Genomic DNA, 17,667 nt, shown 5'->3' with positions numbered 1-17,667 from the left:
CAATATAAAAACATAGAACACCTCAAAATTGCAGAAACAAGAACTGTCTCAATTAAGAACAAACACTAAGTTGATATATTTCTCAGATAATATATAATCGTCAGGTATAAAATAATCTTCGCTAGAAGATCAACTTCACAACTGGAGTTACCGGAAGCCCAAGAACATACATTTTCATCATAAATTTAGTTTTCGTGTCTCATTTGTATGATATGGGACCAGACCTTGACACTGCAAATCTTGGTAAAGGACTAGGACCAGTGCTGGCTGATGCGGATCCTTCTACAAATTTCGTCTTCCGACTTAAACTGTAGTCCAAGGGCCCAGACCGCCTACCGTTCCTGTGTTTGTTGTCTATGTTTCTTGCATGGAAATTGTCGGAATCATCTTGATTCTGATCATGAGCTGATGTAACCTTGAAATAACCTGAATCATGAGTACTAGAATGTGAAGCATCGCTACGGGGCTGCCTCATTGATGGAGATGCATGGGCCAGTGACATAGCCGGAGAATGATGAGGAGATGAACTCAATAATGCGAGAGGAGTGGAAGAATTTGAGTAGTATTGGTTATAGAGCGAACGGAGAATGGCATACGGTATATGAGATTCCAATGTGCTCCTCGGTAGGTATGGCGACATTTCACATATTTGATCAAGAAAGATAAGCTTCGCAACAAGATGAGACCTATTCAAATAGTGAGCCATCTTTTGAGTATATCAGCAATACAATGGAACTAAAAGAAAAATGTCAAAAGAAATAATCATCGACACAAGTAATGGTACTTGAAAATTTCAAGATACTTAGTAACATCAAATGAAAACCTCTTCGTCAGAGTCGTGATAATTACTCATAACTGCAATTATCTCTTTGTGAGGCAATCAAAACTTGAAATGATATAGCTTCTGCATCTCATGATGAGATCATGAACTCACCTATTGCTTTCACTCCAGGTATCCAAAATGATCCCTGCGCAGAACTTTACGTAGAGCTGCATTACGGACTTTATGTTTGCTTCTATTGACAAATAGTTTTGTGCTGCAGGATTCAACATTTCGCCGGCGTGGCCATTTGAAAGTGATTGATTCTGTTCATATTCTCTTTCAAGTCTAACGAATTCACTACCCACAATCACAGCAGAAATGCACCTGATAAAGGAAATTTAAATGACAAATTTCACAATCAAAAATATTCTCAAAGTACATGCAAAGAATAAAGATCACAGGATTCATTTGAACGTATCTTCAATCATCTACCAAGCAAAAAATGCTAATTACAACTTGAAACGTAAACTGAGACAGGCGGATAACAAAATATTATGCATTCAATCTTGCTTATAATAATGCTCTTCAAATCACAACAGTGAAATTATATGGACCTGGCCAAACAGTGAACATTGTTGCTGAAGCCTCCAGTTTCTACATTGAAGGTAGTAGTGTCCCAAATAGTAGAAGTCATAAATGCTGCAAATAAATATGGCAACAAGCTCCATGAACCATCACTAGCCCCGCCAACATCCTCTAATATGGATATAATCCATTTGGAATCATGATCACCAACTATGTTTACAGCGTTTGCGACCCTTTGCATCCTCCTTATTTCTTTCTTTTCAGGTATTTCAGAAGGTAAATGCTTAGCAGAACCTGCTAGCAACGAATATATTAAAGGTGCACCTTCTTCAAGCACAACACCAGAAGCTTCTGCTAAAATAGAATCAAAAGTGATGGCCTGCCCTGCCTGAATACAGAACTTAACCATGGTGTCCATATCAACAATCTGCTTAATATTTGCTTCTGTGTCAATCCTATCACCGGAATGCATACTCCCAGCTACCGCCTCCAAAATTTCACGATTCACCCTCAGTGTCGTGTCAATGCAATTTAGAAGTGCAGCTGTATGCTCCTTAAGCATCCTGTTCAACCTGTCAACTCCATAGCTACCAAAGGTGCGAACAAAGGCTTTCAACTCCTTGAGATCTGTCACCGACTCTGCAAAATATCCACCAACAGGCCTTGTACTCTTGAAGCATCCATGAAACGGTGTAAAGAGTATGCCAGCACCCGATACATCCTTAATAATGTTATCGATATACCAACTGCACACAGCTTCGGTAGCCAACCCAGTCAGCTGTTCTGCAGGTTTCTCAAACAAGTGTAATGAAGAAACCGGACCAGCATAGGTTTCTGCAAGGAGAATTTCACGAATACCCTGTGTCAGGTCCATGCTGACATGTTGTTCTGCTAGGTGGACGATAGAAGTATGTCTGTGAATAAGTGATTCTAGGACAGAAGGCCGCTGAAGATCAGTATCGGTTTTCAGCACAGTGAGCAGCCTCCTTTTGAAATTCCCGAGGATGCATTCTCTCATGTACTGCATCATAATAATTATAGTTGAGAAAAAAATTAATCAACCAAACAAAGTAATCGGGGTTTTGAAATTTGAATTATCCAGCAGCAGCAGAGGTCAGATTCCGAACTTCTCTCAAGCTGACAAAGCTGAATTATCTGACGGTTTACAATCTCATCCATCTACTAACTTCACACTTACTGTTTTGGAATCATTGAGTAGGTTATTAAGAATCTGCATTCAATGAGCAATTTAAAAAAATTATAACATCGTTTACCTCCCGAAGAACAAAAACATGGTTTAGAACGCAGATGGGTTCCATGTCATTCAATACTGAGCATAGATTTGTCAACCGTTGAATTGCAGCTTCCAACCTGTCATCCAACCGGATACTAAGTCAAACGAGAGCAATATGACGAACATAAATTTCCAGGGCATGGAGGTAGAAAAATCACATTTTGATAGCATTATTATTTTCAGGATAGCTCTCATATCCCGGCAAATGAAAACCATATGAAGCTTTTGGAGATTTTGCCGGCAATCTGGATGTCAAATTCATAAGATTTGCTGCTTGGTCTGGAAGAAGCTGAAATTTTCTTACAATTAGTCGAATAAATATACCCAGCTAAAAATTAAGCGAGTCTTGGCAGCATGGAGAAGAGGATCTACCTGCATCTCCAGAGAGCCAAATCCTCCTTCAGAGTCGAGAATATTTATTAAACCTTCCAATCCTCCCATGATGGATTCAATAAGGGATTCAACATACAGAACCGCATCACGGCCGATTTTAGTCAACTGAAACCCAAAATGTTGAAGTCATTGTAGATCAACAACAACCATTTTCATTCACAAAAATTACACCGGGTAGAATATCAAACATAACGTCCAATTTCTCCACCCTGAGTGAACTGAGGGCATGAAGGTGCTCCTTGTCATTTAGTTGGAAGCAGGTAATCTAGAGGTCAGAATCCATATTGAAACTTACAATTTGATACAAATCAAGTTCTACTAAAAGGTTCAAAATTTTCTTGTTCATAAACTTATTTTACCCTCCAACTGGTATGGCTCTTGCACAGTATGCAATATAAGACAATCAACATACAGTCCACAAACTATGGTTTCCACAACCGTGAGAAATTAAACCTTTGATATTGTTGATCAATACCTCTTCTGGGATAACTGCTGATGCACATTCTGGGAAAGTGCTAGCAACACCAAGCCAGGCACAGCAATGTTGTGGACGACCTTCGGGCCCAAACATTGTGTTACGAAAAACCTATAATACCACAAGTCAAATGAGAGCTACATATGGTTGTCTAAGAAGACTTGTACATTGTCATACTTACAGTTGTAAGATGCTGATGGTAAAAGTAAAGTTTCTTCAGACTCCCATGCTTTGACAACTGAGTTTCAAGCTCATCAACACATCTGCTTTTAGGAAAGAAATTCATTAGTACTGTCTCTTGCACTGTGAAGAAAAAATCATCTGACTTGCTTTTTCTATTGATCAACATTGAGCCGTTATAGAGAGATTCAGATCAGTGAAAACTGGAAGCTCCGGCTAGAAGCTGACCAGGACAGTTAAACTCTAGCAGTAAGAATCCTAATATTATAATATATCGTCATGTTACAGAAAACGCGAGCACCTGGACCAATTGTATGTAGCATTTCCCTCTGACAACAACCCCTCTTTTCCAGTAGATACTGTAGCCTTTTCCAAATGCCTAATGTTAATAGACGACCGAGCAGAAGTGACAATCATCAATACTGACAACCAGTCCTTCCGTAACTCCTGCGAATTTCAAAAAAGAAATAAAAATCTTTACAAGCAATTAGCAAAAAATACCAACAGCAGCAGCAAGATCAGGGCAAGCAACAATTCAAGAACAAAAACTTATTTTTAAAAAAAACATCCTTTTGACATTGGATCAGAAAATTGGAAAGGTCATCAGAGTTCAGAATCAGTAACGTACTAGCTTGCCAAGAATGCAGATCGTAAAAAAAGTAGATACTCGCTGATAATAAAACACAAGAAACACACTGAAGCCAATCCATTTTTAATACTGAATCATCCATTGAAGGGACAAATATCTTGATTTACCAGAATCAAGAGACCGAAATAGATACACGATAGTAATTATCTGCTCACAGTCATCCAATCAACATTTGGAGAAACTCAAGTTAACGTTCTCAATTTTATAATTTTCAACGTAAAGTGTAGGTCACACTTCAGTTCAGTAAATATATTAAATCAAGTTTAAAAAAAATACTTAAAATCATTACATTAATAACTGGGCAGATATGAACTGATGGTAGAAAAATGTTCAGGTAAGGAAAAGAGCGAGCAATAGTAGGTCTGACATGGAAAATACAAAATAGATGATGAAATGCTTACTGATAAATCACATGTGATGGCAGAAATATTTTCGCCCTGAGGCTTTGGTATGTTCTCTAAATGCTGAACAATCCGATGGAAAAGCCCCTTCAAGGTTGCATCCAAGTCAAGAGCCACCATCCCCGGAGTGCTCATCAGAAAGCGGATTCTTCCAGCAGAGGATGATAGGTATGACAAGGCATAGCCTCTAATGGCTGAGAGAAAATAACACCTTTTCTATCTTAGTATAAATTTCTAATAACCAGTAAAATACAAAAAGTATGTCACTTTGATAAATCGACCAACAAAATGTATTGTAAAAATATGCTGACATTTAAGGTTTAAGTCGTAAATTTCGTGCAAGCTTCTACGTAATGTTAGAATGAAAAATTATAGTTCATCAAAATTCAGATATTCTATCTTTATTCTCACAATAGAACTGATTAGAGGACCTAATAAGCACCTAACCAAACCATTGTACTGAAGAACACTCCATTTGAGAGCAAGCTGACATAAGTAACAAGCCAGAAACTTAAATATTTCATATATGATCACGAAATTGTCAATAAAATCTAATAATCTTTTTTCTTGAAAGGAACCAAACCAGCAATGTATTTTCGGGCTAGAGAGCAAAGATGGTCCATCCCATCTAATAAAAACCCAATAGTTGGATCATTTGGATCCTGAAATCAAGAACATTCAAAGGAACTAAATTAAATTGATAAGTCGCATCTTATAAATCAAGATAAAGAAATATTACTAGTCATCTTTTTTATCTTTGGTATAATATCCACAAAAGAGATGTTTTGGTAATAAATACAATTGAATCTTTTTCTTACAGATTCTACAGGCACAAATCGAGCTGCTTTTGATTTAGAAGATGCAACTCCAACATGCTGAAAGTACCATAATACCTCACTTTGGGCAAAGGCCAAGGCAGAAAAAACCATCTGCACAATCACCAATAACCATGCATTGAGTGTAAAGCCACAGCAAAACAACAAGCAGTCACAAGCACAGGATTAGTAACTTCTTTAATTCCATGTTCACTTCACTGGAACAATAATTAGTTTCCCTCATATATCAATAAGACTATAATTATTAGTTTCCGTCAAAAATCATTAAATAAGACCACAATCCCCTTGACCCAGTATTTTTTCATTTGTGCTGTTATCATCCCATACCTCCACATTGTCGGTAGAATAGTCAAATGGGCATAGTCAGCAAATGAGTTGCCAAATTTGATACAATAATTGAGGGGAATAAAAACGTGGAATACTGCGGAAATTTCGTGGAAAGTTTGAATACGCGTTTTTAACGCGTATTCATACGGTCACGGGGCTCTATAAATAGAGCTCCCCCCTTCATTCTGAAATCATCCCTTCTTCGAGTTTTCTCTCATCTTATAAGCATTTGAGTGCTTAATTTTATAATATTTGTGAGCTATTTTGTTATCCTGTATTAAGAGAGTGTGTGTTCTCTTTGGAAACACAGTGAGTGAGTTGTACACCACAAAATATTATAGTGGAATTCTTTTCATCTTGCCCGTGGTTTTTACCCTAATAATTTTTAGGGGTTTTCCACGTAAATCTCGGTGTCCAGTTTATTCTTTATTTTCGGGTTTTATTATCTCAAATTCCGCACGTGGGACCAACAAGTGGTATCAGAGCCTAGGTTTAAAATTTCTTAAAATTCTGAGTATGCTCTGTGGTTGCAGCCTAGACTGATCTTCCACATCAGAAAAGATTTTTTTGAGATTTTTTATTTAAGGCGGGATTATTTTGTCCGGTCTACTAAAATTGTTGTAAACATAATGGCGGGAAGGTACGAGATAGCAAAGTTCAATGGAAGCAATTTTATGCTGTGGAAAATAAAGATACAAACAATTTTAAGAAAGGAGAATTGCTTGACGGCTATTGGAGATAGACCGGTGGAGATTACAGATGATGGAAAGTGGAACGAGATGAATGATAACGTTGTTGCCAATTTACACTTGGCTATAGCTGACGAAGTTTTGTCAAGTATCTCTGAGATAAAAACAGCCAAAGTTATCTGGGATACTCTGACAAAGATGTACGAGGTCAAGTCGCTACACAACATGATTTTCCTAAAAAGAAGGCTTTATACTCTTCGGATGGCGGAATCTTCATCGATGACCGACCATATCAACATACTAAATAACCTATTTGCCCAACTCACTTCCATGGGGCATAAAATAGGGGAAAATGAACGTGCGGAGCTTCTAATTCAAAGTCTACCAGATTCATATGATCAACTTATCATCAACATTACCAACAATATTCTTATGGGCTTTCTAAGATTCGACGATGTCTTAACTGCGGTTCTCGGAGAAGAAAGCCGGCGCAAGAATAAAGAAGATAGGTTGGTAACCTCGAAGCAGGCAGAGGCGTTACCGATGATAAGAGGAAGATTTATGGACCGTGATTCCAGTGGGAGTCAAAGTCGAGGTAGATCAAAGTCGAGAAGTAAGAAGAAAAATATTTACTGCTTTAAATGTGGCGGTAAAGGGCACTTCAAGAGAGAGTGTACGAGTATCGATAAAAGTTCTCAAGGAAATGTGGCCAGTACTTCAGGCAGTGGTGAAATATTATTCAGCGAAGCGGCAACAGTTGCAGAAGGCAGACACAAATTTTGTGACACATGGATTATGGATTCAGGTGCGACGTGGCACATGACGTCTTGGAGAGAATGGTTTGATCATTATGAACCAGTCTCAGGAGGATCTGTATTCATGGGAAATGATCATGCCTTGGAAATCGCTGGGGTCGGTACTATCAAAATTAAAATGTTTGATGGCACCATTCGCACCATACAGGAGGTACGACATGTGAAAGGACTGACGAAAAAGCTTTTGTCCTTGGGGCAATTGGATGATATCGGGTGCAAAACTCGGATCGAGAACGGGATCATGAAAATTGTGAAGGGAGCGCTTGTGGTTATGAAGGCGGAAAAAATTGCTGCAAATCTGTATGTACTTTTGGGGAAAACACACAAAGAAGCAGAACTAGTTGTTGCATCAATTGGTTCAGGAGAAGAATTAACGGTGTTATGGCATAGAAAGCTCGGGCATATGTCAGAACGAGGGTTGAAAATTCTCTCAGAACGGAAGCTGCTACCGGGACTTACAAAAGTGTCACTACCCTTTTGTGAGCACTGTGTTACCAGTAAACAACACAGATTAAAGTTTGGCACTTCTACTGCCAGGAGCAAAAGCATATTGGAGCTGATTCATTTGGATGTTTGGCAAGCACCGGTTGTATCCCTAGGAGGAGCGAGATACTTTGTCTCGTTCATTGATGATTTCTCTAGGAGATGTTGGGTGTATCCAATCAAGAAGAAATCAGATGTTTTCCAGATCTTCAAAGATTTCAAAGCGCGGGTTGAACTTGATTCAGAAAAGAAGATCAAGTGTCTAAGGACTGACAATGGAGGAGAATATACCAGTGACGAGTTTGATGCATTTTGTCAACATGAGGGCATCAAGAGACAGTTCACGACGGCTTACACACCTCAACAGAATGGAGTGGCGGAGCGGATGAACAAGACCTTGTTGGACAGAACAAGAGCTATGTTGAGGACTGCAGGTCTAGAAAAGTCATTTTGGGCAGAAGCAGTCAAAACCGCTTGTTATATTATCAATCGTTCTCCTTCAGTGGCGATTGATCTGAAGACTCCGATGGAGATGTGGACCGGGAAGCCGACAGATTATTCTCATTTGCATACATTTGGAAGTCCTGTGTACGTTCTGTACAATGAGCAAGAAAGATCAAAGTTGGATTCGAAATCCAGAAAATGTATCTTCTTGGGTTATGCTGATGGAGTAAAGGGGTTTCGCTTGTGGGATCCTACTGTTCACAAGCTTGTCATCAGCAGGGATGTTATCTTCGAGGAAGATAAAGTAAAGGGAGACAAAGGCACACCGAATTCAGAAACTACTATATTTCAGGTGGAAAATAAGACGGACGAAGGTCAAGTTTCTTGTGAAGCAGTACCAGAGCACGAAGAACAAGAACATGTTGAGTCTGAGGTTTCCAATGTGAGGCAGTCAACTCGAGACAGAAGACCACCAGGTTGGCTTTCAGATTATGTCACTGAAAACAACATTGCATATTGTTTATTATCAGAGGATGGTGAGCCATCAAGTTTTCACGAGGCTACTCAAAGCTCGGATGTATCCTTGTGGATGATAGCAATGCAAGAAGAGTTGGAGGCATTAGACAGGAATAAAACTTGGGATCTTGTTACACTACCACGAGGGAGGAAAGCCATCGGCAACAGATGGGTCTATAAGATCAAGCGAGATGGCAATAACCAAGTGGAGCGGTATCGTGTTAGATTGGTGGTAAAAGGGTATGCTCAGAAAGAAGGCATTGACTTCAATGAGATATTTTCTCCTGTGGTTCGGCTTACAACAGTCAGAGTAGTGTTGGCATTGTGTGCGGTGTTTGACCTACATCTAGAACAGCTAGATGTGAAAACGGCGTTTCTTCATGGAGATCTTGAAGAAGAAATCTATATGCTCCAGCCAGAAGGTTTTGCGGAAAAAGGCAAAGAGAACTTGGTTTGCAGGTTGAACAAATCTCTGTACGGTCTCAAACAGGCGCCGAGGTGTTGGTACAAGAGATTTGATTCCTATATCATGAGCCTTTGATACAACAGACTGAGTGCAGACCCTTGTACATATTTCAAGAGGTCTGGTGATGATTATATTATTTTGCTGTTGTATGTGGACGACATGTTGGTGGCAGGCCCCAACAAAGATCAGGTCCAAGGATTGAAGGCACAGTTGGCTAGGGAATTTGATATGAAGGACTTGGGACCAGCAAGCAAGATTCTAGGGATGCAAGTTCATCGAGACAGAAGTAACAGAAAGATTTGGCTTTCCCAGAAAAATTATTTGAAGAAAGTCTTGCAACGCTTCAACATGCAAGATAGTAAGCCAATATCGACCCCTCTTCCTGTTAACTTCAAGTTATCCTCCGAGATGTGTCCTAGCAGTGAAGCAGAGAGGATGGAGATGTCTCGAGTACCGTATGCATCAGCAGTGGGAAGTTTGATGTTCGCCATGATCTGTACAAGACCAGACATTGCTCAAGCAGTGGGAGCAGTTAGTCGGTATATGGCGAATCCTGGACGAGAGCATTGGAGCACTGTTAAGAGGATCCTTAGATACATTAAGGGTACCTCGAATGCTGCATTATGTTATGGAGGATTGGATTTTACACCAGGGGCTTTGTCGATTCAGATTATGCAGGTGATCCTGATAAGAGGAAATCTACTACTGGTTATGTGTTTACACTTGCAGAAGGAGCAGTAAGCTGGGTTTCAAAACTGCAAACAGTTGTAGCATTATCTACGACGGAGGCAGAATATATGGCAGCTACTCAAGCTTGCAAGAAGGCAATATGGATTAAAAGGTTATTGGAGGAGATCGGGCACAAACAAGAAAATGTTTCTTTGTTTTGTGACAGTCAGAGTGCCTTGAACATCGCAAGGAATCCAGCCTTTCATTCCAGGACTAAACACATTGGAGTCCAATTTCACTTTGTGCGGGAAGTAGTGGAAGAAAGAAGCGTGGATATGCAGAAGATCCATACGAAAGAAAACATTGCTGATTTTCTGACCAAGTCAGTGAACACTGATAAGTTTGAGTGGTGTAGATTCTCAAGTGGTCTAGCGGAAACATAAGCAGCAGGGAATGACAAGATTGAAAGGATGTGTGGAGATGTGTTTGTTTCTCAATCAAATCTCCAAGTGGTAGAAATGTCGGTAGAATAGTCAAATGGGCATAGTCAGCAAATGAGTTGCCAAATTTGATACAATAATTGAGGGGAATAAAAACGTGGGATACTGCGGAAATTTCGTGGAAAGTTTGAATACGCGTTTTTAACGCGTATTCACATGGTCAGGGGGCTCTATAAATAGAGCCTCCCCTTCATTCTGAAATCATCCCTTCTTCGAGTTTTCTCTCATCTTATAAGCATTTGAGTGCTTAGTTCTATAATATTTGTGAGCTGTTTTGTTCTCCTGTATTAAGAGAGTGTGTGTTCTCTTTGGAAACACAGTGAGTGAGTTGTACACCACAAAATATTATAGTGGAATTCTTTTCATCTTGCCCGTGGTTTTTACCCTAATAATTTTTAGGGGTTTTCCACGTAAATCTCGGTGTCCAGTTTATTCTTTATTTTCGGGTTTTATTATCTCAAATTCCGCACGTGGGACCAACACACATAACTCATTAACTTGATCAGTATGCATGCAAATAATTTGAAACCATACACATAATAATCAGTGCCCTAGTGCCTAGCAAGGTAAGTCATCAAAGATCAAAATCTGACATTTCACATCTCTCATAAACAGCATTACCAGTTGATCGGTTCAGAAAATTATTGTAGCGAAAAATACATATTTAACTTATCTGTACTACTAAGGATCTTGCTTCATCATACAGCAAACATCTCCTGTATAGAACTAATCATGCCTGTAAAAGGCTTCTTATGTCCTCGTTATCATTCAACCTACCCATATGATAATCTCATGAAGATCAAGAAAATAGGTATATGGATGTATAAATGTGCAGCATACCTGGATGTTTGGAGCCAATAAACTAGGCTGATCAGTAAAGAAAAGAACCATCCTTCCAATCTCCTGCTTCAATAAAATTCTCCTCTCACGGTGTATGGCATCACAGGAGTTCAGTGCTTGCTCGTGAACTTCACTGCCATGATCAATGAGCTCAAATGTAAGTTAGGCATAGTGCCAAAAAGTATAAGCTACGACATACAACAAGAACCAAATATTGATTTCATCAGAAACAAAAGTAAAGATGCGATATTAAACCGGTCTCAGTGCATTTAAATTCTAGTTCTAAAGGAGTAAGATGGAAAGTCTGTAATTAATCTAAAGAGATGCCAATGCATCATCGCAGTCCTTACAGGCATCTTCCGATAAAGTGATAGTATTACAAACTGAACATGCTCCGTTGGCATCATTCATTACCTAGTGTTAACTACATCAATCAAATCAAATCATAGAATTGCCTCAGCCATAAACAGTTTTCTCTATAAAAATAAACCAAATTAAAAAGTCATATCTCCAAAAGGTCAATACCTGATCATTTTCTCTACCTGCTTGGCAACACTATACTCTAAATCTGCTTCTTTTTGTTTAGTTCGTCCAGACTTGGCAATTTTCTTTGATTCCAGAATTCTTGGTAAAACATATGATTGATACTCCTCATGCAATAGTATATACTGCAGTTATAAAAAAAAAAACCAATCAGTCATTTTAAAAACAGAATAAAATTCTGAAATCAGGCCAGCCACTAAGGTCAGAGGACCTCCAGATATTTTATGGATCAAAACCATTAATTTTTACTGTATTACAGCAGAACTCAGCGCTAGCATGTTTAAGTAACTGGGACTGAAGTCTCAACGTTGTTCGAACTTTCTAGGGAACACGATCACCTTTTTTCTATTTAATATGATCAAGTGGGAAAAGAAAATCGAAACTGTAAAGATGCATATAAAACTCACGTCATCCCTGAATAATGTAAGAACTAGGTTTTCTTTCAACACAACCTGAAAGGAAACAAAAAGCAACAGAGCTCAAGAGCTAATGACTGCAGGAAAATTAAAGATATGAAATTCCACTGAGTGCTATGTACCAAAGCAATGTCAATGCTCGTGACCCTGAGAAGCTCATCTGGGCAAACGAGATATCCAAATAATACCCATTCCCGATAGGAAGTAACATTTGCCAGGTCTTGAGCTCTCTGTAAAGTAGAAAAGATGTTAAAAATTAAAAATGGTTATGCAAAGGAAAAGGAAAAAGGGCTTGATCCTTGTAGTACATAGATTTACATGAAATGTAAAAGTTTGCATTAGGACATTCCAAATCCTAATAGGTCCTGCTAAGACTATCAACATATAACAGAACTTCAGTTACCATTGGATGAGCAGAGTTCGTCAGTATGTCAGGATATCTAGGATGAAATGGGCTCAGAAAACCCTCATTTCGCAGTTTCCTTGTATCTGTAGATAAAAAGATAATGGGACCCACAGCCTCTAAAACCTGAAAAGTATGCAACACAGAAACATGTTATATTCAATTCTAGTTTACCACAGATCAAGTGAAAATGAAATGATTATAGATCAAGATACCATTTTAACTACATGTAGCCCCACTGCTAACGACATGTAAAAATTCTACTTCTCAGACAACTTTAAAAAAAAAGAGAGATATGAGCAATTTATTTTCTGTTCCGAGGACCCCAAAATTACTAAGCAGTGAATTCTGTGTGTAATTTTTGGCTACAGAATACAGAATGTCTTTATTATGCTTATAACTTGTAACAGAATTAAGATGGAAAGAAATTTGAGGTAGGGAATCAAGACATGCTTCTACCTCATGCAAATGAGAGAGTAGACTAAAAAATGTACAAGGTGTTTCAGAAGCTCTAAGCCAATACAATTAAAATTTTGATGTACATAATTTGTCACAGCAAGAAGTATATGAAGGTCAACTACGAAGAAGAAAACTAACTCAATTTTTGCTCAACGAAATAACCAAATTTCTAACAAAGCATTGTAACTTTGAAGTAGGATCATGTCTGCCAAATAAAGAAACAAAAGAAAGAGCTATAACCTCTCCAATTCGAGGGCTGACAAAGTTAAGATCTTCATGTAACCCTTTCAGAGGTGGATCATACGAATCAACAAATTGAGTTAATCTGCTAGCCAAGAAACATAAAAGAATTGACTATACTAAAAAGTTTAAAATCAATCACATGCATATGTAACTTATCAAATACAAGATTCACCTAAAGACATGTAAAACGTAAATGACTACTTCTCATCAGTCAAAATAAAGGCCTTATAGTTGTACAACATGACCGTGAAGTTGACGCATACGGCATACAACAGCTGAAATAAAGAAGTTGAGTTCAAGGAATCACAGAAAAAGGATACCTATACTATTAAAATGAATAATCTATTTTTAAAATATATATTTATATTCTTCTTTGAGAAAACCAAATTTTATTTCCTGAGGCACCCCTGTAGGAATTAACTAATGTCAAAAGACAACTTCGTCATTATTTGATACTTGAATACATTGGCCATTTTATCTTCTAATCATCATTCCAAAACATATTTACCAATATAACCCTGTAAAATTGTTATTTACAAATATATTCCTAGGACAGTAATGTCCTCACAACACCATTCTTTACACAACATGGTCTGATTTTCAAAACTGGTTCCAAGCGGTTCACAACTTTTTGGGTCCGGAACCAGTCAAAACCAGACCGCAACCTGTACTTGGGTAAACCGGTTCCAAACCGCTCCGGACCGTGAAAAAGTTCAGAGTTTCCGCTTCAGTTCGATCCGGTTATGGATCTGATTTAAGCCACCTCCACTATACATTTAAGAAGAAGAAATTTCTGGTTCCAGACCGGAACCGTGGCAAAGTCCCATAACCGGTCCGGTTTAGGGTACAAATTCATGAAACCACCCCGAACCTATATTCGGAACCGGTCCAGCCGGTTCCAAATTTATCAGGGCGATTCCGAACCAGTTTCGGTTCAACCTGCCCTGTTAAGCATCCCTACTATACATGTACACAGCGGTTACATAAACACATTAGTTCAAATAAAATAAAGTTAAGAATAGCATAACTAAACACTCAAGGTAGTTTAACCAAAGACACCAAATCCCTTGAGGTGGAAGCCAAATAAGTAAACCTTTCCATTCTTCAAAAGCTAGTGAGTTTGTTCTTTCCAGCACACTAACACCAATTCTCTATACCTTAGAAGTGACAGTATAAAGTGATCAGTTGTCCCTTGATAACCAAGAATTGACACATGTATAGCATTTGTTGTGTAGTCAAGATACTCGGTGAGCTGACTCAAGAACTAGCATATCTTGCTTGGTTGAACACTTGAACCTCGTACGCCGTTTTTCATTTCTCTTCAAGGATATACACTTACGCAACAATCTATCAGTAAACTTTCGAATACGAAAGTGCTGTGTAACAAGTTACTTTTTATTGTTCTATACTTATTTCCAGTAGCATGTTTAGTATGATCTTTATCTTGCTTTTTTTCAACAAAGAAGCTCAAGATATATCTTATACAAACTATGCCTGTCATAAAGTATCTCAACAAGCGATCCCTATTAGGCATAACAGACAAAATGTTAACACCAAATCATAGAGTGTCTGAATTGGATTCCAATAGAATAAGGTTCATAAAGCTAAACAGTAGTTGAAGTCTCACCTATGGTAAAAATCGCAATCTCGATCATTCCGTGCCATGGAATACAAAAGATTGTACATTTGCAGAATCATTTTTCTAGGTACCTGTTGAACAAGTGTTTTTCATCAATGTCAGAGAATTAAACAAATCAAAATAGCTTTTCATCAAGAAAAAAGGAGAGGGAGATGGGAGCATGAGTCAACCATGCCATAAACTTGCCTTCTCAGAAAATAAATTGACACGAACAAATGAACAAAAGAGATCCATGAAGGCATGTAGTATGAGAGAGTTCTGGTGCGGCTGGGAAAAAAAGGTCAAACAAGTCAAAAGTTATTTGAAACAATTTTGCTCCTCATTCTGACACTCTCATCATAAAAAATACATTCCTCTGCTAGATATACTCCACAGTGAAGGCCGTGGGGTATAAAAAGACTACTATTATGTTTGGACAGCATCAACTTGGTGCATCTGTAGCTTCTCTACAAATTAATTAAAAAAAAAAAGCCATTTCTCACCAGCAAGGTGATCACGGTACTGCTTAGATCCAATATGAGCCGCAAAGCTTGTTCTCTAAATGTCAACAGGTCAAGAAGCAGCTGTTCAAGAGATGGAACCAGATTTCAAATTATGAATAAAAAAATTCCCAAGGCAATCTAGGAAAACAAAAATATTATTAACACCTTTTTTCTTGTTTAGATATTTTCTCTTTTTTGTAGGTGTGAATTTGACTGACAACAGCTATATTAGACGGCATGCATAAAGTTCTCTATCTCAGACAAATTGCCCGGGGGTTGGGGATAGATTATTAGAAAATTTCAACATGGCAATGCACCATTGACGCCGATACCAAAAACCAATATCGACAATTAACAATATTCAGATGGCGTCTTTCTGTTAATTACCATAATATTACAAAATACAAGCTATGTATAGTAATGTTTCACCTGAATCCATGGTTCTAAGCTCTGTAAGTGAAGCTCAGCGCTGTCGCACATAGCGTCCAAAGTAAATTTATCAACCTAGAAGCAATTGGAAAAATCCATCTCACAATTCCCAATAAGTAAAGAAATACAAGTCAAATATCCAAAATTTAAAATGAGGAATATAAAAGTTCTACCCGTTCAAGCTGCAACTTGCTGTGATGCTCAGGAAACTTCTTATCGAGTAAAATACCAATTTTGGGGTAGTTCGGGAACACGCCCGCTTTCCAAAATGCTTCGGAATAGACATGACCGACTGAATCAGGGTAATCGAGAATCTGATTCAGCCGGTACAATTTTGACATTAACCCTTCAGCTACGTGTGTGAGCTGGTAAACCCATTGCATGTTGAAGCCCTTCAGGGATGAGCCGCTGCTGGTTTGAGGAGTTGCACATTCATCTATATTCTTATTCCTCGAGGCTAGTTCTGGACCTAAATATTCGGTCCACCTTGCTGGCCCCTCCCATTCCCTTGACCTAACTGCCGCCGGTGCAGATGCTAACACGTCTTCAGATGGAAAATGCGGCCTCGACTTAGCCATTTTTCTGTTGCTCATTAGCAGAAAAAAACACTCCAAAAGTCCAATATCCCTGGGAAGAAGAATTATAAAAAAGCATTCGGGGGATAACAATTTTGTTTACAATTGTTTGAATCCTCAACCATGTTCTTCCGCGATCATATGCTCACAACTGGAAATTGAAACTAATTCTCGTATCTTCTTAATAAATGAAGATCATTTCACCCATAAAGGAAAGTAAAACTACAGACAAAAGAAGAGCGCAGGCTACATTGATCAATATATAAACTATAACGTTCTCCCCCGTTTTCTTGCCGTTTCACATTCTCACGGTTATAATGAACAGCAACGACATTACTCCCAAACGTCAATTGACAATCCTCTCTCTTTCTCCAAAACCAGTCTGGTAATTCCAAATTAAAAACAAATAATCAAAGAATTAGGGCCAAGAAGATAGAAACAGTACCACAAGGACGAAATACAGGAGTAAGTAAGCAGCTAAAGCAGTAGAATAACAGCAGAGTGGTGGAGCTTCCTCAACTTCAGATCCACCAACTTCTACAGGCAAAAATCGTATACAGTTGCCTGCTACACTGGGAGTTGACGATGTGCCTGACGGGGACCTCTGTTTTTCTATTTTAGGTTCATTTCAGAATTCGGTAACAATAAATTGGATTTTAAAAAATATATTCTAATGCAAAAATTTAAAAAAAAAAAAACCAATATTTTAATTAGTAAAATTTCAATAAACCGTGTCTTAAATAGAAATGAAAAATAGTTTTCACCATTTTAATTTTGATTTTCAAATGCACTCCGTTAAAAATATTATAATTAATTAAGTTCAAGTTGAATAAAGGTTGGGGGAAATATGACATCACAACCATGTCATATTTACCATTTATTGACGTAGCTAATTTACCAGTTTCCACTCCCAAGTTACCGATGAACGCAACACAACAAACCAAAAATGATTGCTTCACGAATGAGAGTACTCATTATGATTTCATGTCATCCGGAGACGGATTTGGAAGATGAATGCTTACCAAAGAAGCATAACCGTGTGTTACTGTTTTTTTTTAAAAAATATATATATTTAATTAAAAACGTGGATGAAGTAAATCTCGGACTAGATATGTTTCGAATTAACTGAATTCTGTGGTGCTTCCTTTTTTTC

The 17,667-nt window shown here is 38.2% G+C and overlaps 1 protein-coding gene across 2 annotated transcripts; it reads right to left on the bottom strand.

Moving 5' to 3' along the window:
- Positions 1–52: 52 nt before the first annotated feature.
- On the bottom strand, positions 53–17,153 carry LOC142534165 (protein NAP1-like). Of its 2 annotated transcripts, none has more exons than XM_075641099.1 (24): positions 16,960–17,153; positions 16,113–16,566; positions 15,940–16,014; positions 15,511–15,591; positions 15,215–15,295; positions 15,017–15,099; positions 13,387–13,471; positions 12,688–12,813; positions 12,407–12,514; positions 12,276–12,320; positions 11,851–11,993; positions 11,326–11,458; positions 5,559–5,669; positions 5,324–5,402; positions 4,741–4,934; positions 3,992–4,137; positions 3,692–3,773; positions 3,511–3,621; positions 3,015–3,140; positions 2,801–2,931; positions 2,623–2,719; positions 1,378–2,369; positions 935–1,147; positions 53–686 (listed from the first exon to the last, which is right to left on the bottom strand). In XM_075641099.1, the coding sequence occupies exons 2-24, from the start codon at positions 16,530–16,532 to the stop codon at positions 200–202; spliced, it is 4,149 nt and encodes a 1,382-aa protein (XP_075497214.1). In that variant the 5' UTR covers positions 16,533–16,566; positions 16,960–17,153; the 3' UTR covers positions 53–199. The 2 variants fall into 2 exon arrangements, with proteins under 2 accessions (XP_075497214.1, XP_075497215.1); XM_075641100.1 differs by having other exon boundaries at positions 16,113–16,521; positions 16,960–17,147.
- Positions 17,154–17,667: the final 514 nt, after the last annotated feature.

Source organism: Primulina tabacum, unplaced genomic scaffold (assembly GCF_025594145.1).
Source record: "Primulina tabacum isolate GXHZ01 unplaced genomic scaffold, ASM2559414v2 Contig396, whole genome shotgun sequence".
NCBI classification, from domain to species: Eukaryota; Viridiplantae; Streptophyta; class Magnoliopsida; order Lamiales; family Gesneriaceae; genus Primulina; species Primulina tabacum.
The sequence above is the reverse complement of the archived record's forward strand: the minus strand, read 5'-3'. Positions and strand labels throughout refer to the sequence as shown.